The sequence below is a fragment of the Crotalus tigris genome, unplaced genomic scaffold (assembly GCF_016545835.1).
Source record: "Crotalus tigris isolate CLP2741 ecotype Arizona unplaced genomic scaffold, ASM1654583v1 scf7180000018825.4774228, whole genome shotgun sequence".
Classification (NCBI taxonomy): Eukaryota; Metazoa; Chordata; class Lepidosauria; order Squamata; family Viperidae; genus Crotalus; species Crotalus tigris.
The window spans coordinates 2,514,983-2,535,065 of record NW_024097215.1 but is presented as its reverse complement, the minus strand read 5'-3'; the positions used below and the strand labels follow the sequence as shown (position 1 = coordinate 2,535,065).

At 40.5% G+C, this 20,083-nt stretch overlaps 1 protein-coding gene across 15 annotated transcripts in view; it reads right to left on the bottom strand.

Annotated features, from left to right (window-relative positions):
- The window catches only part of CAMK2B (calcium/calmodulin dependent protein kinase II beta), a 174,908-nt gene that overhangs the window by 22,044 nt on the left and 132,781 nt on the right, over window positions 1–20,083 (bottom strand). For 7 of the 15 annotated variants that reach the window (XM_039356418.1, XM_039356433.1, XM_039356419.1 and 4 more), the window contains 4 exons: window positions 19,740–19,820; window positions 9,725–9,765; window positions 9,294–9,365; window positions 2,346–2,394 (listed from right to left, as the gene is read on the bottom strand). In XM_039356418.1, coding sequence (XP_039212352.1) covers window positions 2,346–2,394; window positions 9,294–9,365; window positions 9,725–9,765; window positions 19,740–19,820 — 243 coding nt within the window. Of the gene's footprint in view, window positions 1–2,345; window positions 2,395–5,038; window positions 5,084–9,293; window positions 9,366–9,724; window positions 9,766–19,739; window positions 19,821–20,083 lie in introns of all 15 variants that reach the window. The other 8 variants (XM_039356421.1, XM_039356420.1, XM_039356430.1 and 5 more) reach the window with 4 other exon arrangements.

The window sequence follows — 20,083 nt, the reverse complement described above, 5'->3', positions numbered from 1 at the left end:
GACAACGTACATTCTCCCTGTTAGAGAGATTTCTAGGGAGAACAGATAACTCCGACGTGAGACCATCTCCTTCAGGATTCAAATCCAGCCACGTGTGCAGTAGCAAAATTTTGTGCTGGTGCAATGGTAATAAGGGAGGAAAAAAACACATAAAGAACTAAAGATCCTTATTGATATTAATACTTTGCCTAGTTATTTTCTTACAGTTTCTAGAGAATGTATTTATTTTCATGTTTCACTTTTGTGCTGGTCTGTAACTGTAATAAAGATGGATTCTGATTCTTTATGAGGTATCTGAGCAGCAACATAGGATGTGATTAAGACTCAGCTTAGTTATTCTTAGATTCTAAACTTATGTCTATTGATCACGTTGATCTGGGACCAATCGTTTAAGCATCAGGGCATTACATATTTCCTAACTCTATCCTGGCGCTTATACTTTGAACAATTTATGAAGAAAGTGAATGATAGAAGAGAATACACATTACTTTTTCGGAAACCTCAGAGCTTTCAGACGAGACTTGTATCATGTCATCTTCATCCCTCATTTGTGAAAGGTTACAAGAGGCAAAGGCCTATGACAAAGCTTTCCCTGAGGGTGGTCCGTTTGTGTTCTTCTATTAGGGCGATCCTTGTGTGTTCTCCTATCATCTCTTAGGCTTCAAAATGTCTCCTCTGCCTTTTTGTCGATAGCACTAGAAGCCATGTACCTAGACACGCACCCACGTTTTTTTCTCTTGGAAGTGCAAGCTGACTGAGTTCTTAATTCGTCTTTCTAGAAAACACAAGCCCAGTCTAGCATACGTATACGACCATACATCCACATGCCATCCATTGCAGCAGAACTGCGCTTACACAAATTAACCTTCATCAGTCAAGGAACAAAATTCGAGCCTAATAATGCAGCAGGAATCCACCCTCCCCCCCCCCCCGCCGCAACTGATCTGGACCTCAGCTTGACAAAATATAAAAGGTTATGCTTCAAAACAAAAGTTATTTGGTGACAAAGGCATATGCAGGAAGTACAGCTATCTGTTGGACTGCAGAGAAAGCTGAAGGTTACTCTGAAAGAGTGCTATCTCCCCCAGTGTGTGTGTGTGTGTGTGTGTGAGAGAGAGTGTGTGTGTGTGTGTGTGTGTGTGAGAGAGAGAGAGAGAGAGAGAGAGAGAGAGAGAGAGAGAGAGAGAAGATTTTGAACCCAAACAATACAAATCCAACCTTCCTTTCTCTTCCAACATAAAGATATCTATACTGTCAAAAAGTTTTGCACTGGTTGACTTGTGCACCGTTTGTGCCCATTCCTGGACCAGAAGGCCTTGCTCACAATGACCCGCATCCTAATTACCCGCTGTTTGGATTACAGTAACACACTCTTCATGAAACTGCCATTGAAGAGCATTTGGAAGCTACATTTTGTCCAGAATACAACAGTGTGGGCAGTTTTTGATGTTTCTTATGCATTCGTATAACACCGCCACTCTGTGAACTTCCCTATGTCCCAGTAGGCTTCTGGGTGAAACGGAAGGTGATGGTTAGTGCTTATAAAACCCCTACACAGCACAGAACCAAGCTATTTGCAAGACTGCTTATGTCCCATCATCTGTGCTCACCCTGCTAGATCTAGCAGCGAGGGTGTGTTCCTTTTTTCCCCTCTGTCAAATTATGTCATCTTGTTGAACCCAGAAGTTATACCTTCGTGGCACCTGTCCTGTAGATCCTGTGGGCAATACTGGTGGCATCATGACTGGAAGGGGAATCACACTATTCAGCTTCTTTTCATGGAGCGAAATATACAGTGTCTTAAGCATTACAAAAGCTTCATATTGCTTTCTGCTCTTCCTTCTAGTAGGGCAGAACTGACTCATTCTATCTTGCTTATTAATTTCTTTAAATGTGTTATTCGAAAAGAGGTGTGTTAAGCATGGGTTAGGTTGGATAGGCTTTTGAGTCTAGACTTGCATTACCACTTATAATAAAACACCCGTAATTAGGGCAGATTACAGATTTCACACAGACAACATTTCTCAAGTATCCATGAAGCTTGACTGTCATCACCAAGAGTCAACAGCCTGCAAGCATTGGGGTACAACACCTTCACACAATAAGCCAGGATTCATCAAACAAGCGAGAACATGCACATCTGCGTTCCATTTGCCCACAACTTCCTTTCTAGCCATGGTCTAAAATGGAGTCTGCATTTTTCCATTTCTCCTAGGTAAATTGCTATGGCTTACAATATTCCATTTATGGTCAAGCGTGCAGATAATCAGGAGTATGCAAGCAGAATAATTAACTCTACAGATGTCAAGCCTTTGACCTGTGGGCCAACTCCTTAAATCTGTTACCTTTTGTGTCCTCATCCTCTATGGTGGTGTTTGTGCTGTCGGATGATTCCTGTGGAGACATACAGAGGAGGAGGAGAAAAAGAAAGCAAAAGGTTAGCAGCTCTGGCCAGAAACAGATGCTTGAGGAGAAGGTGAAGATGTACAATTTGAGACCAGAGAATCTGGATAAATCAGAAAAGAAACCGTGAGACACTCAAAACTTTTTTCATATGACAATAAATAGCCATATTAATCAATATAGAAGTATCTGCCCCAAGTAAACTAGGGAGATGGTTCACGAAGTATACCAACTTAAAAAACAGAATTGCGGTTGGCTTTGTTTTTCTTGCTTCTTAAGAAAGAAAAAACTCAAATCTGATCACTGGTAAGATTGATAGAGACTTCTCATGCAGAATTGAGCTGTTAAGTCCCATTTTTTAGTGTTGCAGTGTGGATCAACTGTAAACCACAAGGGAAAAAAAATGCACAACTGCCATTTGCTTCCACATATGGGTGAACCTAGACTTGAGATAATTATATCTAGCTGTGTCAGACCCCATTTACTACTGCAGCATCTGTCGTGACATAAATTTACTCTTGTTTGCAGAATTATGGCCAGACTCATAACTATGAGAATGTTCTCATTTCTCAACAAAGAATGTTATTCTAGAATTAAGACTTGTCAGACTGTCTGAGTGATCTGTAGCAGAGTTTCTCAGCTTCAGCAACTTTTAAGATGTGAGGATTAGAACACCCAGAATTTCCCAGCCAGCTACGCTAAAGTTGTGGAGGTTGAGAAACATTGATTTACAGCATGATATCCTTTGAGGTGTGGAGTTGGTCTGAGGATAAATATTACTACTGTTCCTAAAAGTAAGGTTTAGTTGGAAATGAATGCAATTGGTTAGATTAAGGGGTCTGCATAACATAGAATCTTATCCTTCTCGTACTATTACAATTAATTTAAAAATTTCAAGTTCCAAACAGAATGATTAGTTTAACTTTGATAAAAATGTGCATCATATTAATTAACATTAATTAATTAATAATCTCCCCCCTTCTGTTCAATTGTGTCTAATTCTTGGAGATTGCTGGGAGTCCCTGCAGTTTTCTGGGGGGGGGGGAAGCAAATGAATAAAAGCAGCAAATGTGATATCTTCACAAGTTTTTTTTTTTAACACAAACCACCTATCTCATTTGTCAAAAACAGAGTAGATTTAACATTATGATAATATTTTAAAACAGTTCAGTTTTCTGTGACACCTCAAAGAAAATGGTTGCTCTCCCTCAGGATGAAAAAGCTACGTTTTTAACATAAGAAGATTTTCCTCCCCAAACATTTGTAGCAGAAAAGAATATATTCTAGAAATAATTGTTAATATGAACAGAAGACCTTAGTAGCCTCCATTTATTGCCCAGTTGGAAGAAAATCAAAACCCCACATTCAACATAATCACCCCAGATTCCTCATCCCAATACAATTTGATATATGGGTACCAGTCCCCAGACTTACAGTTTTACTTCCTCTAAAAAAAAAACCAAATAAGTTGTATAATTAGAAAAACATTATCCTTTTTTTCTTAAAATCCATCTAAACCAGGAAATATACTGTCCAGAAGAAAAGATAAATAAACGGGGATACTAATACAGTTTCCTTGACCAGCCTCTTATGAGATTTAACCTTTTAAAAACAAAAAGCAAATTGGCCAACCCACCAAAAAAAAGAAATCCAACTGGTTCCCTTCTTAAGGCTATGTCAGATGCACTGAGTGAATGGGCTTGAAGAGGTAGCATAAACATGATAAAAAATTAAAGCCCCTGCAGCAAAGAATGGGTTAAAAAAATGCAGGTCTGGGTAGAAGTGAAGGCCGGGACGGATAATGAATGATTGTGACATGGCGCAACTATGCTGGTCCTCAGACCGTCCAGCCTCTTGGGTTGTCTCTCTTTGGTCTGCCTGGCTGCGTTCTTTCACTTGAGCATTAAGGAGCTCTGGGGTCAGAGTTGAGGCTTTCTTCCCCATCCTATCCCCCAGCGCAAAAAAGCTCAGTTGAGACTTCTGGGAATACTGGAGTCTCCACACAGACTGAGAACCCCAGATGGGGAAGGTTGCTTCCCCCATCTGGAGTTCTTCCCCATCTGGGATTCTCAACCTGCGTGGAGACTGCAGTAACCCAAACTAGCAGGTCTCAACACATCTAGGACCAGAACAGGAGAAAACAGGGTTGAAGGACAATCCCATCCTCCAGAAGAGCTAGTTCCAGGTGACAAGTGACTATCAACTTCTTTCCCTCAATTCCATCTGTTCGGTCTGGACCACCTTCCTCAGCCTCTTTGTCAAAGACCTGGAGCAAAATGTAGGGAACATACCACCAGCAAGAGAGTCATGGAAATTCTTCACCTTCCTCCCCATTTAGTAGAAAGTCCAATATTTGTGATTCTTCAAGAAGGCCAGACCTTTCAAAAACAGTGCTGCAGTTGTAACTTTGTGCTTTCTGTAACACCTCAAAGGGCAACCCTCTTCCCCCTCCCTTTAATTACAGGCCAGCGTTTGCAGGGTTTCAGGCATAGGGAAAAAAATGCACAATCTGAGCCTACGGTCTGTCCCCAGAGGTGAAATTACACAGCAAGGCAAGGAGCAGAAAAAAAGTCAATTTTTATCCAAGATAACAAAAAGGGCAAAACTGAGGAGAAGGAAAGACAGGCAGCAGTACCTTAATGCTGTCCACTGGGTTATGGATAACGGTGGTTTGAGGTTCCTACAGAAGAAGGAAAGATGAACCAAAGAAGAACAGAACAAAGAAGAAGAGGAAGAAATTAAAAAAAAAATAGAGAGGCAATAATTGGAAGAGGAGATGGAGCAGAAAATGATGATAAAAAATATGAAAAAAAGGGAAAAGGGAGGGGGGGAGGAAAAAGACCAAGACCCACATAAAAGCAGGGCAGGGGAACAAAATGGAAGGGAAAAAAAGCAAAAGGCAATTAGTTCAGCAAAAGGCAAATGATTAACAAACAAAAAGTGGCAGAATAAATCAGGAAGAGAAGAATCAAAACTGGATTTTCCATGAATGAAACCAAAAAATCATATTCGGACCCCATGAGAAGATTGCTGTGACCCACTTGGAAATGGAGAGGGCAAGCAGAAGTATCTATGTTCAAGCCGTTGCGCAATAGGGAGCATGGCCAGAGAACAGAGAAAAAACTGGGAGTCGGGAGCAGCAACCATATCTCCTACCTGGGTGGTCAACGCAGGTTCCACTGAAGATGGAAGGAGGGAAAAAAGAAGCAAAAGAAGAGCAGAAGGTCCTCTGACCACGTTTCTCAGATTTGTGCTATGCTCTGGATTTTTAAGTTAAAAGCCAATCTCTATCCCACGTCATGGACGCATTCCGTGATGATCCTGTAGTTTAGATCTCTTACCCATAGGTGCTTGGTACACAACAGAGGGCTTAGCAAGAGGTATGGGGTATGAAATGTCCATCCAATATAATTCTGGAGATAGCTGAGCAAAGGTTTTGGTAGCTGAGAACTTACCTTCCACAACATACATTGTTTTACAAATCTTCGGTGTTTTTCTGACACTTTTAAGATGTACTTACCTGGAAACAGGTAATTCTAGGGCACTAAACTCATGTGTTCAGTTTGCATGGATATGGACAAGACTTTTATGGCGTGATGTAGGCAGGGTGGTAAAGTGAATTTGGCAGGACTAGCTAACATGTAAGAATGAGAGACAGGTCTCTCCCCCTTTTTTTTTTTTTTTACACGACCGTTAAAATATCTTTCTACCAGGTGATTTAAGAGAGGAGAGCTTGGGAGAATAAGAACCATTTCAAAGCTGAGAAACTGTCAGAAAATCTATTTGTCATGTATTTGATGTGGTCTTATGAATTATCCACACATATATCTCTACCTACTTTAGTAACAATGAATGTGAATGTGTGGCCAATTTATGACCTGGTGCTAAATATGCTTAAAGGTGTGGTGTGAATAAAATGGGGAAAGAGAAGAAATATATGCACATTAATCAAGCTTTGAAATAACTAAATAGTAAATAATGCATGCTTTGGTGCAGGATCTTCCAAATTCAGTCTTTGGTATTTCCAGTTAAATGAGCAGGTAACTGGAGATGCAAAAGAATCTTCTTTGCTGGGAACCTTTGAAAAATCCTATCAAATCATTGTTCAGCTGTCTTCTCCAAGTTGAAGAATTTCAGGCAGGCTGGGCATCAGGGGTATTGTAGACCAGTGGTTCTCAACCTGTGGGCCGGGACCCCATTTGGGGTTGAAAGACCATTTCACGGGGGTCGCCAAACAACGCAGTCTGCCATTTCCACCCCCCCCTTTTCCTTAGCTGTGCTACTCCCTTTTATTCTATTGGCTTTTGAAAGCCAATAGAATAGACTCTCTTGAATAGAGTCTAATTCTGTTGGCTTTCAAAAGCCAATAGGAATTGTCCAGGCTGTCTCTGCCCTGCTGAGCCTGCCAAAAGTCCCATTCTGCAAACGGTGCTGCACCAGTTGAGAAGTCCTCGACTTACGACCGGTTGAGTAGTCCTTGACGTACGACCAGTTGGGGGTCGCAGCATTAAAAAGGTTGAGAACCCACTGTTGTAGACCCAATGCATTTGAAGGAGATCGGATTGGAGAAGGCTGATGCTGAACCGTCAACACGAGGTCAACAGAGTAACAGATTTGAAAGGGATCTTGGAAGACTTCTAGTCCAACTCCCTGCCCATGCAGGAAACCCTCAACCATTTCAGACAAATGGTTGTCCCATCTCAGTTAGATAAACAATTAATTTGGGCTGTTAAAACAACTTCCTTGGTTCCTGCTTTGGTGATAAGGTATTTTCAAAATAGGCTTGATCCTAAACTCACTAGCAATTTGGAGGGTAATTAAAATACATTTGTGCCGCACTGTGTCTTAGAACAACAACAGCTATGAAAGGACGTGCTGAACCAAAAATCTAAAGCAACGGATCCTAGTTCAGTCATTTTTAGATAATTGTGAAAGCAAGAACACCTCTTTCTACGGCTGATAGCTACAATCCAGTTTGTGCAAACCTACTAAACATTCCGGGCAGAATATGAATTACTATAATGGCTCGTGTGATTGGACTTAACAGCTAGAGTCCTCACTGTGCAAGCTTGGTGCAGCTCAACAGTTCTTTTTATGCGAGGGGTTGGGGATGTTGAAGAATGAGTTCATAAAAAGGCAGGTTTCTGGGCTCACGGATTACCTACTGACACGGGCACCAGCACTCCGCATTTAAGAGGCTATTCAGAACCAGCAATAAAAGCAAAGCATCTTGACTGCCACTGAGAGGAACTGAACAAAAAACTACCGTATGTTTGAGGGTTGCAGATGAAAGTAAATTCCCATCTGAAGAGGTTGGAACCATGGGTGGGAATATCAGCTGGGGAGGGGATGCGGGAGCAAATGAAGGCAAAAAAAACAAAAAACCAACAACCCACAAATGTAGGTTTCACATCTCTTTTCAAGATCTAACCAACCCTGTGTTTTTTGCCCCCACTGGCAAATTCTGAATTGATGCGTTCTTCACCAGCCGCTCTGTAATATTTAATATGCCACATAGGGCTCTAGCTATTGAAATCTCTGGAGGGTTGGCTTCCTTGCCTTCAACAAAGCCAAACTCTTGCTTAATAGACAACTGGAGAATTGGGCTGGGAAAACAAAACAAAACAATCCATTTTGCTCAATCAAAGGCAGTTTTCAACCCTGTTTCTTTGGAAGGCAAATATTTGTTCCCCTTGATCACAGAAGGGATTGGTAGTTCCTGCCACACTGTCCCAACATATATTATCATCAAGGATGCTTCTATGCTGAGGGGAAAAAAAACTTCCAGAGTCTTACTAAGTTTATTCTCTGGAATCTTTCCTAATATAAACTACTTAAATTGACTATATGTGTGTCATCTTACTCAGTTAATACTTTCTCTTTGAAAGGAAGGGCCAATGACTGATATAAAAACAATAATAATAATAATAGTAGTAGTAGTAGTAGTAGTGGTAGTAGTAGTAGTAGTAACGTTGGAAGGACCTTGGAGGTCATCTAGTCCAACCACCTGCTGAGGCAGGAAACCCTATACCATTTTGGACAAATGGCTGTCCATATAGCTTGGGAAATGATCGCTACCTATCAATACTCTGAAAATAGCATTTATCATATGATGACAGCATTTCAAATTGCCTCTTTTAGCTCATAAAAACCAAATAAATGGAAAACAACATTTTTCATCGTGAGAACCAGTTCAAAGTCTAATTTTAAATTAAATAATTACAAAGAAAGCTGTCAAAGATAAATGGGCTGTAAACATTGAATATGGGTCTCAGAGTTTGTTCTGTAAGAAAAGAAGTTCAGCCTTGTTATTTTGATCAATTATAACAGTCCATTTCCTGCATTTGTAACATTCTGTTACCTTTCTAGTGTATGTATGATGTAGATGTGCTCTATTCTTTTCTGGACAATTCCATGTGCTGTTTTGGATTCATACAATTTAATTTAAATCTGCTGTCTCCATCCCTTGACCTCTTTTAATACTTTTTATACTGAAAAAATTAGTGGGCAAAGAAAAATTTTATATATCAGTCAAAATGCCAAGGTGTAATCAATCAGACCGGTCTGTCTAAAAAACTTTACACACACACACACATACACACACACACACACACACACACACACACACACACACACACGACCCCACTCAGTTGACTTTTCTGCCTAGAATACAGTTCAATCTTAAATGTTTTAATTTAAGGTCAGCACGAAAGAATTCATGGATCCACAACAGTAACCGATAAGTTAGAGAAAGAACGTAGAGTTGAAGTCATCTTAAATCATGTACAGTTGTATCAGCAAGCATTAAGGAGCAACTACATCAGCAAAACCACAGGGAAATCATTTTTTTTTTGTGTAAAAACATAAGGAAAATAGAAGGAAAACTGTACCAGTGTGGCGGGTGGAAGGGTCGCTTTTGGGCTGGTAACTCCGGTGCTGCCTTTGGTGCTGTTCGTCTGAGGCTGTATCAAACATACACATTTTCGTCAATGAATGAATGAATACAAAGCTCTTTTCATTCAGACAATCCATATCAAGGATTTAAAGGGTGCATCGCTTCATGATTTACCTAGCAATTACGTAAAGCTAATGCTTTGGAAGAGATTGGTCTCTCCTTTCAGAGAATTTTAACTTGTGGCGAATAGAAGAGTACTTTAATTTCTACCATTTAGAAATTACCGTTTTGCTAATTGAGTTTCTGAAAACGATCATGGACCCAGAGCAGAACAATCTCTCCTGTTAATACAGCACAAGCTGGAATCTCTTTCCCTGTTTTTTTTCTTTCATGGAATGTCCCACTAAAGCCCAGAGAGATATTTACCTTCACGCCATCCGCCTTCTTGTTCAGTAAACTTTTAGCTGCTGCACAGGGAAGGAAAGAGAGATTTTAGTGGCAACTCTCGTGGTATCCTGCGAAAGCACTGTCTAAATAGCCTCCCCCCCTCCCCCCAAAAACACACCACCCTCACACCAGCAGCACTGATGCTGTTTCCCCATCCAACTGCTAAAAGGCGAGTTGAGAACAATGGCTAATTCCCAAAGCCCAGTGAGCACGGGCAAAGTCCCAAGCCAGAAGTAGACCTACAGATGAATAAGTTTCGCAAATGGGCAACCCCCCCCCAAAACAGGGAGGTCAGTAAGGGGTCTGCAATAATACAAAACAGTGGAAGCTTCGCTCAATGGTACTTTAGTCACTGTTGTTTCTCAAACTGCCATTGGCTTGGCTTGGGCACACGTTGTGCCCAGCTACAAAAGCAGAGCATCTCTGTAGAGCAGTGTTCTGTTTAACAAAGCAGTGGTCTGAATAAAGTGGGACAGGATCCTTCTAAGGAGAAATTCTCCAAGCATTCCTTCTCCTCTTTGGCCAAACTTGCCGAAGAACGGGGACAGCTTCTTGAATATTAATTCCTTCGTGCTAATAGCTCCAAGACCCATCCTAAGTACCTACTCATTTTAGAGATGCTGACATTTGCCATGAAAATACTAGATATTTTCAACAGAATTGCATACAGGTTCTTTTCTATTTGAAACAAGGAGTATCGGTCTTTCTTATACTAGGTAAACCTTCAAGACAACCCTGATTCTTGGAGATGCCCCTATAACTATCTTGGCAACAATCTGTCTTCTTCTAAGATGACACTACTATCATCATCATCATCATCTCATCATCATGTAATCTAGCCCCACGATCCTAGCATCTCCCAGTAATTCCCCATCCACGGAGTAGTTAGGTCCAACCCCACTTAGTTTTTCATGACCAACTAAATTTGGCTAAGCACAGGATTTGGGGGGATTGGGGAGATGCCTACAAGTCAGTGTTGATTCCTGATGACTGTCTGGGATTAATCCTTGCCGTTTTCTTGACAAAACCTTTTGGGAGTGGTTTGCCATTGCCTCCTTCCTAAGTCTGAAGGAGAGTGACTGGCCCAAAGTCAGTCTAATGTGGGACTAGAACTCCCAATCTCCCAGTTGGTAGCCTGGTGCCTTAACCACTACACAAGCAGGCTCTCTCCTTTTGCACTGAGAATTTCCAAATTCTTAAAAGACGAGCTGTAACCCAAGCTGACTCTCAGCCAAGCTATACAATTCTGCTCCTAGCAACCATTTTTAATCTTTGAAGCAAGGCTGGAGCCCATATTCTGATTTCTAAACAAGTCACATCTGCTTCTTTATTGAAGCCACTCCATTACAGTCCATTAAGCAAGCTGCATTGTTTTCCCATGTGTTAAGATTGTGACCGTATTATGCCCAACCTAGCACCGGTCTTTTTTAATCTCTGTAATTGAGATTTCCATGTAAAAGGTGGTATAAAATCATTTCATTTCCACCTACATCTCATGAGATATTAATAATCCTCAAAAATTCAATGATTACAGCACTGGCTTCTTATGGTTAGGTTGGAGTTTAGCATTCAGAGAATATGGATTTCTTGGCCATTGCATGATCGGTTTTTGGTTTTTGTAATAGTTTTTTGTTGCTATTATTTGGCTGAGGAGAGACCCAAGAGTGATATGGCAAAAAAAAAAAAAAAAAAAAAAAGCTGAACTGAAATGAAATGCATGGTAAGGCTGAGAGTGGGGTTAAGAAGACTGATGAGAGCAAGTGTGGTAGGAATTAAGACTAAAGTGAATAGAAACTTGGTTGTCCATTATTTGGATGTGGTTAAGAGAACTTCAGGGAATCGACAAAGCCATGAGAATCCTCTAGGGATTGAATAGTTGATGAGTCTTATGTTGTATCTGGGCCAAAGCCGGGGAATTTGTACAGTCGAATGTCTAGTGTGCAGTAAAAGAAACCAAGTTACAATCTATTATTGGATCTACTGTGATACTGATGTCAGATGGAGCACCGTATGCAGAAGAAAATGACTCCATCTGCTTCTGAATCCCAGCCTTATAACCCCCTCGGTCCCAACATTAAGCCCAGTCACCCCCATTGATAGGTATCTTATCAAAGGCCAGAACGCGACAAAAAGTTTGCTTACCTTACAGTAATTTACAGAAGAGGAAAAGGCGAGAGAGAGAGAGAGAGAGAGAGAGAGAGAGAGAGAGAGGCAGTAAGAAGGAGGATTGGAGGAGGGATGGGGAGAAAGAGAGGGAGAGGGAAAAAAAAGGGGGAGAGAAAAAGTGTTGAGACGGAAAGCAAAGCCTTTGGGATAGATGCCCTGTCTTGACACCAAGGGGGAAGTGAAGCAGCAGCACCACAGAAGACTTTGCTCATACGCACAGGGAGGAAATGGACCACACAGTCACCACACTAATGGAAGAGTGGAAACTCATGGATAGAAAATAAACTCCAAGTAAGATGACATCGTTTCCCACAATATACAAACACCATGACACCAGAATCAACAACACTCGGGTTTTCTTAAACACACAATTCTTTTCCCACTCTTCCCTTAATCCTTACAAAAGTTTCCTTTTCTTTCTTTCTTTTTTTTACAAGTTTACCTGTGACTCGTAGAGCCCATGATGCAGTGTGGAAATTTGTCCTAATAAACTTGGTGCTCCAAAAGTCAAGTCTCTCCCAAACCCAGTTGCTGGAACTGCAAACCCCAGAATTCCCAAAATGGGATCAAATGGGGGAGTTCCACCCTGAAGATGGCTGCTAGATGGATGGCAGACTCCATCTCCTTGGTTTCTGCTCTCCACCCATCAATCAGTGGAACAGCTTGCCTCCCGAAGTGGTGGGGGCTCCAACACTGGAGGTTTTTAAGAAGAGATTGGACAACCATTTGCCTGAAATGGTGTTGGGTTTCCTGCTTGAGCAGGGGGTTGGACTAGATGACCTCCAAGGTCCCTTCCAACTCTCTTGTTCTTTTATCTTATTGATGTATTTATTCTTGTTGGGTTCCTTTGTCATTGCATATTTTACTGTTCTATTATTTTACTTCTGTCCTGTTGGCACACCTTTCCTTGTTCTTCCTTTTTATTACTGTAAGCTGCCTAGAGTAGCCGTTACAGTGAGATAGGCAGCAAATAAATTTATCAAATAAAATAAAGAATAAGTAAATTCCCAAGAAGTATGACCAATGGATTGTGTATTGGACTGAAAATATTTTAGTCATATAACATTCACGGGATGTGACTTTAATAGTTGATGCTACCTTTGAGCTTTAAATGGCTTTACGTTGACTATGCCTTTTGATAGAAACAATATTGGCAAGCTTGTTTGTTAAGAGCAAAGGTGGGGCAATGGCCCCATATATCTCTGAATGTTAGAATTACTGGTCTTGCTACATAGCAAAGCCTCCAAACGTAAGAAGAAATGTACAACAGAATGCATTCTAGCTTATTATGTCGGGTGCAGAAAATTACAGCTATTTTTCAACACTGCCATAGCTCTAGCAGCATGCAAAGCCTCAGACACCCAAAAAGAGATGTAGGAAGTCTGTTTATTAACGATACAGCTAATATTGTACAAGGTGATTTTCCCTAGTTCTCCTTCCTTCTGATCAATCCAAATGTGTTATGGAGAATCCTTCACATCTGCAAGAGATTAATGAGCTGTGTTGGAAGGGGCTATAGAAAGGAGGAGTATATTCCACTAGTGAACGTGATTTCATCAACATACAAGTACCACTGGATCCAATCCAATGCCCTTCATTTTTAAGCCACCATAATCAAAACGATGAAGTTGATCTCATAGAGTACTTGGAAAATACACAAGATGACTTTCTCCTCATCCCATCAGGAGGAGGTAGAATATTATCATAGTATCTTGATTTCGTCAGAAGTTATGTCAGTAAATCAGTATTTTAAATGAAAGTATTTTCCTTGGACTTGGTCCATGAGTTTCAGCTGTTGCATAATGCAGCGGTCAAGGTGTTGAGTGGGACATCCAGCTATGAGCATAACTGAAGAAACTGCAATATTGGCTGCCAAGGAGCTATTAAGCCAGACTCAAGGTGCATATAAGACCCTAAAAAATCTGGGTAAACCACCCATCACCATTACAAACTTATGGATTGCTGAGTTCATCAAAGATGTCTTGCTCTGACTTCCAGTTTCGGTTCGTGGCGTCCCTAGTCGCCTGGGGAGACTCATCTCCTCGGTGGCTAGCCTTCCCTCCGCCGGTAGATCTTTATGAGGGTTAAAAGTTGCCCTGGAGGGTGCGACTTCTGTCGAGGAGGCTCTGCTTGGCTGCTGAGGAGCGGCAGCTCCTTCAGCTGTCCGAGCCATCTCTGAGGGCTGACGGAGAAGAAGATCGGCCAGTAAAATGGCCGATCACCCTGCTGCTTCAAACCGCAAGTCAAAGAACATCTAAGCTGTAAGAACCCCCGTGGTGAATCTGGGTGAGATTTTTCTTTGCTATTCTCTCTATTTTATTTTGTTTATGGTACCTGAAAGAGTTTTGTTGGAATTATTTCCCTGGTTTGAAAAGGCAGCTTCTACATTTTTGGGGAAGAAAGGCGTTCTATAAAAATAGAACAAAATTTTAAAGACTATATTTTACTTCTATATTTTTTGGGGTACAGAAAAAAAATTTTTTTTCTTTTCCTCTCTTTCTAAGAACTGTACTATCATCCTATGTTGGAAGGTTATTTCTTTTTCACATTATACTTTAAAAGATAGAAAAAGATGGTGTGTAATGAATTGAAATGAATTAAGGTTTAACATTATTTTTTAACTAAGATAGCTATTGTGTAGTGCAGTGTTTCCCAAACTTGACAATTTTAAGGCATGTGGACTTCAACTCCCAGAATTCCACAGCCAGCGTTGCTGGCTGTGGAATTCTGGGAGTTGAAGTCCACATGCCTTAAAATTGTCAAGTTTGGGAAACACTGATGTAGTGGAAGAAGAAATAAATGAGATTGGTGATAAAAGGAGGGATGAGAGAGATTAAGAACTAGACTACATCTGGAAGGGATACCTGAATTGATAACTTGTTGACTTAAAGTTAAATTTGATTATGGTAATTGTAAACTGATAAAGTTTCAAAACAGGTTTAGTAGTAATAGAAATTTAATTTAGAAATGGAATATTTTAAACGTATTATGTTATTTGAGGGAAATAGAGAGGGGACAGTGAATGTATTAAGTTGAGTTGTTTATTTATGTTTTTACTTTTGAATGTCTGATTACCCAAACACCACGGTGTGTCCTGAGTACTTTTTCTTAAAAATTAAAAAAAACCAATAAAATATCTTTAAAAAAAAAAAAGAAATCTTGCTCTTTCATCACTTGCAGGCAAGCCTTGCTTGTGGCCATCTGCAGTGTGGCACCATCTCCTCCAAACGCTGGTCAAGCGCCCTTCAGCATTTGTTGTAGATTTCTCTCTTTCCTGTACCAACGTTGGAAGACGTTTTAGTTTTGTTTTTTTTCCTTCCACCACCTTTCCAATGAATGTTTCTACCTTTCCCTTATTGATCTTACTTTGCTCATTTTTATACTAAGGTGATAACATGAGAAATAGTATCTATCTATCTATCTATCTATCTATCTATCTATCTATCTATCTATCATCTATCTATCCATCCATTCATCCATTTTAAGTGCCCACAGTTTCTTTGGATAGTGGGATGGGTGGCATATAAATTTAATACATTTATATGCCACCCATCCCTCTATCCAAAGAAACTAAAAAAAGTGCACATGGCCACCCATCTCTCAGGAAGTGTACACTACAAAGTATGGAAGCAAAATAAAATCGATTAAATAATAACTAAATGAAATGGCCCATGGCAACAACTCTGTCACAAGACAAAGTCAACATCTCTTGTGCTGGCAATCGTATGAATCCAGTAAAAATCTTGCATTGCTCAGAATTTGGAAGGGAAAAAAATCATGGTAGGAAAAGGATCAAGAGCCATTGATCTTTCTTGAATATAGGCATTTTAGTCACTATAGTAGTCTCTATATCATGTCCAACGTTTGACGGCAATATTTTATAATATCTTCTAATAGACAGAGGGCAACAGGAGAAGGCACATAGTGATCATCAAACTATTCTTGTAGAATCAGAAAGCTTGAGAGTAATAATACACCTGAGAATTAGAGGACCGAATGCATTTCAAAACATTGTGTTGATCAGGCAGCCTACCAGAAGAATGTATATTCATTTCATGATTGTCTCTGTTCTTGGAGTAGCCTCAGTGCTGTGTCTCTCCTTTCTCTCTGAAAATGAGGAACTGGCTACAGTAGTGTTTCTCAACCTTGGCAATTTCAAGACATTTGGACTTCAATCCCCCAAATTCCACAGCCAGCTATTACTTATTATCTGAAGTTGAAGTCCACACGTCTTAAAGTTGATAAGGTTGAGACACACTGAGCTACTGTATTTCATCTTCAGCATTAGAAAAACCATTATCAATTATCAGTTGGATAACATACTCTTGAATTTCAATTTTAGAAGAAGATGCTAAATTAGAGAAACAAGGCTGAAATATCATGGAAAGCAAAAATCTGCAATACGCGATGCAGCTTTAAATAATAACTGAGAATAAAGGGTGAACAAGAAGACTTAGAGCTTTAAAATATCTAAAATCCTTGCAGAGGCAATTTGCTGAGATGACAATAATAAAAGATGTTACTGGTGATTATGTAGCAGCGGTAGCCGTAGATGCTTACATATAAGGCAGAGTGGAAGAATCCGAATGGAATAATTATAACTGTTCCCAAACAGAAAACCTACTTATTAAGCCTTTTCTGGATCTTACAAAAGGCAGCTTTAAGTTCAATCCAAAAATGAGCCTTTGTGACTTTCCTTCATTTAAATTGAGGGAGTTGGTCCAATACATGAAAAGCACTGGTTTGGAGAAGGTTGAAGAAGAATATAATGTACAGCTTTTACACTGCAGAAAAGGCACAAAGCAGTAGGATACTTTACTTTAAAGAACTGGTATACAAAATCAAGGAGACAGGCAATGCAGTAACGTAATTTTCTCTTTTGCTTCTTTCTCTTTTTTCCCCCCAGCCTGAAATCTTAAGGTGGGTTTTCAGAACGACGTTAACTCAAAATTAGCTTAGGCCAATCAAATTACTGCTACCGTGTAGAGCTATCCATCCTGCATGCACATCAGCCAGTTTCAGCACATCAGAAGCACTTGTCTGCTGTCTGAGAAGAATTACTCCTAATTCTTCTATTCAAGGCCCAAAGCATGCACCAGGGCTACACAAATTCCATGCACCATTTATCATTTTCACACTATCACAAAACTTGGGGGGGATACAGACAAACCTGTGACTACACCAAGCAACAAGAAGTTCTGGCATGAATAAAGCATCAAGGGAAACTTACGCTGGCATGCCTCAAGAACTGTCTGGATGGATTAGATATGGAAGAAAGGCGTGCTCCTGGATCTAAACCCCTTACTCTAAAGCAACCAGTCTCACCTGTTTTCTTCACTCTAAGCTGCACTCAATCTTCAGATGTACATCTTCCCCTCTTTACGAGCATCAAGTATGCTCCAGTTTTGGGTTTCTAGTCCTCCTATGTTTTTCTAATAGTTCATCCATGTTTTCATCTTATCCGTAACAGAAAACTACTAAGAATCCTTCACTTAGTGCATTATCTTCATAACCATTCATAACCCATTTTGCTTTCATAACCCTACTATGGTATTGAATCAGAAGCATATTAACCTATCCAAGGTTAATTTATGGCTGAGCTGCAAATCTCTAGTCAAAGGACAGCACAGTCCGTTTCACTGCATATTTCATAAACGGAAAAGCCTAATGATATATTTTTATCAATTGAAACCAGTGCCTAGCCGTCAAGATGATCATAAGGCCTTCTCTAGCCTGGTGTCTCAAGATCAGGGGTTCCCAATCTTGGCAATTTTAAGATGTGTGGACTTCAGTTCCAAGAATTCCTCAGCCAGCGTGGGAACCCCTGCTCTAGATGTTTTAGTTCTCAGCTCCATGAATTCCTAATCAGCTAAGGGCCATGATGTCTGAAAGTTATAGGAGCCTAATTTCAAGCCATGGTGAGGATTTCAGATGATGGTAGAGGTAACCATAATTAGTTTGTTTCCTGAGATAAGAGTTTTAAGGTTTAAGATTTAAACAGCAGAACAGGGAGCAGAATGACCTTCTGGAAAGGGCTGGTCTACATTTTCTGCATGTTAACAAAATAAGCCTGATCTATAAAGTTACAGTTCTCTTTAGCAAAGGAGAACATCTCCATCAGAGTCAGGCCTGCTTTCAACAGGGGGAAAAAGTAATTCTCATCATCCTACTCATGCAAAAATTAAACTCCAACAAAGGTCAGGCTATGAAACAAAGATCAAATCCGCAGTGATACATGGATTTTGCACTGTTATAGCCCAGCTCATGTAGTGCATATTTTTATTAGCACCAATAGGTTCAACTGAGCAAGCAGCAATCTTTTTGGGGGAAAGAATTTAACTCCCAACTCATCACAAATAATTAGCAAAGCAAGAGCGGAAATGGATATTCTTCCTTCTGCATTTCAAATGCCTAAGCTCCAAATCAAAAAGACTGGACAGGCAGCGAAGTGGGCAATGCTCCAAAATTCCTATCGAAGTGTAAAAATCAATTTGTTGGTTGGTTGTTTATGAAAGAATCGACCAAATTTTTTTTGGCAGGGTTAAATGACATTGGAGGAGGCTCATTGTTGGCATAGCTGTATTCATGATTGGAAAAGAGCTATGTTAGAAATATTAATATATCCGAATTCTGCATGCAGATAAAAAGATGCATGTGTATTCTTTAGCAAGTACTTCAGCTTTAATGGACTTGACAGTTCATCTCAAGGTTCTGAAGACCTCTCTCTTCCTCCAGACATTTGGGCCAGGAAATAAGGCAAGCTCCACTGGTCTTTGAGGGGTTGTTGATTTAACTAGGGCAGGGGTAGGCAACCTTGGCTCTTTTATGACTCGTGGACTTCAACTCCCAGAATTCCTGAGCCAGCCGGCTCAGGAATTCTGGGAGTTGAAGTCCACGAGCCATAAAAGAGCCAAGGATGCCTACCCTTGAACTAGGGCAACCTCGGTTACATGCTGTTACAGTGTCTTTTTTATCTTTAAAGGTAATTCTTGACTTACGACCGATCATTTAGCGACCGTTCAGAGTTATGATGGACCTTCCCAGAACTATTTATGACCCGAATTCGAAGTTCTGATGGGCGGAGGGGAGGAAGGCGTCACGGGATTACATTTTGGGCATTCAGCAACCAGCCTGAACTTATGATATTTGCAACATCCCTGCAATAGACTATTTAGTTTCAATCATGAAGAGCAACTTAGTAATTTTTGATGAGAAATCGTGTGCAACGTCTCACAATCTCACCAAACACCTCACAAGTAAGGATGCATTCACCTGGCAGTCACCACTTCTCCTTTTATTAAGACTGCCACTGTTCTTTGTGGTTTCCATTTTCTGTTGGATATTTTTTGTTAGCGTAATAGCCTCAGGTGGTATTTAATAATATATAATAATATATTTTCAAAAAAAATACGCTAAAATAATATCCACCCACCAGATCCTCAACCTCTAGCTACACCACCACTACTTAAGCTGCAAAGCTCGCATCTCCTGTTGTTGTCATTGGTCTGCAACCTCCACTCTGCTTCATTCAGGGTCTGGAGATGGCTGACTTGCGACTTTTACATTTAGTTGATTTCAATCCCTTCCTGTAACGCTTTCACGACCATTTCTAATCACGACTTAATGGAGCGAGACAGAACTGACACCACTAACAGACAGACTTCTACAGAGGTGGCCCTCGTTTGGGCTCTTTGGCGGTGAAGCGGCTAGCCCTGATATCTTACAACCGGGTGGGATGAAGTGCTTTGGATGAATGACACAACATGCGCTCAAGATTTCAAAATGAGAAGAGGGGAAAGTGAGGAGGGTCTCTTCCGGACACGTCTACCTTGCTCCACCAACCCCATGGTGGCACCGGAGGCTGCTGCTGCTGCAGACATGGTAGCAGGAGCGGTGGTCTGTCTGCCCACTGTTAGCACCAGAGTGGAAAACAAAGAAATAAAGGACAGCAAGTAGGAAAAGGGATGGGGAAAAGAGTTAGAGAAGAGTGGAGGCAGAGAGAGAAAGAAAAAGAAAAGGCAGAGGGAAAGACAGAAGGGGAAAGAAAGGAGACAAAGGAAGCAGAACAAGATTAGAGTTAAAGTTGAGATGAAGAGGCATGACTACTGGTAGCAAACGTGCATTCACTTTTACACAATCCATGGATCTTTTCCATCAGATCAAGAGTTATTA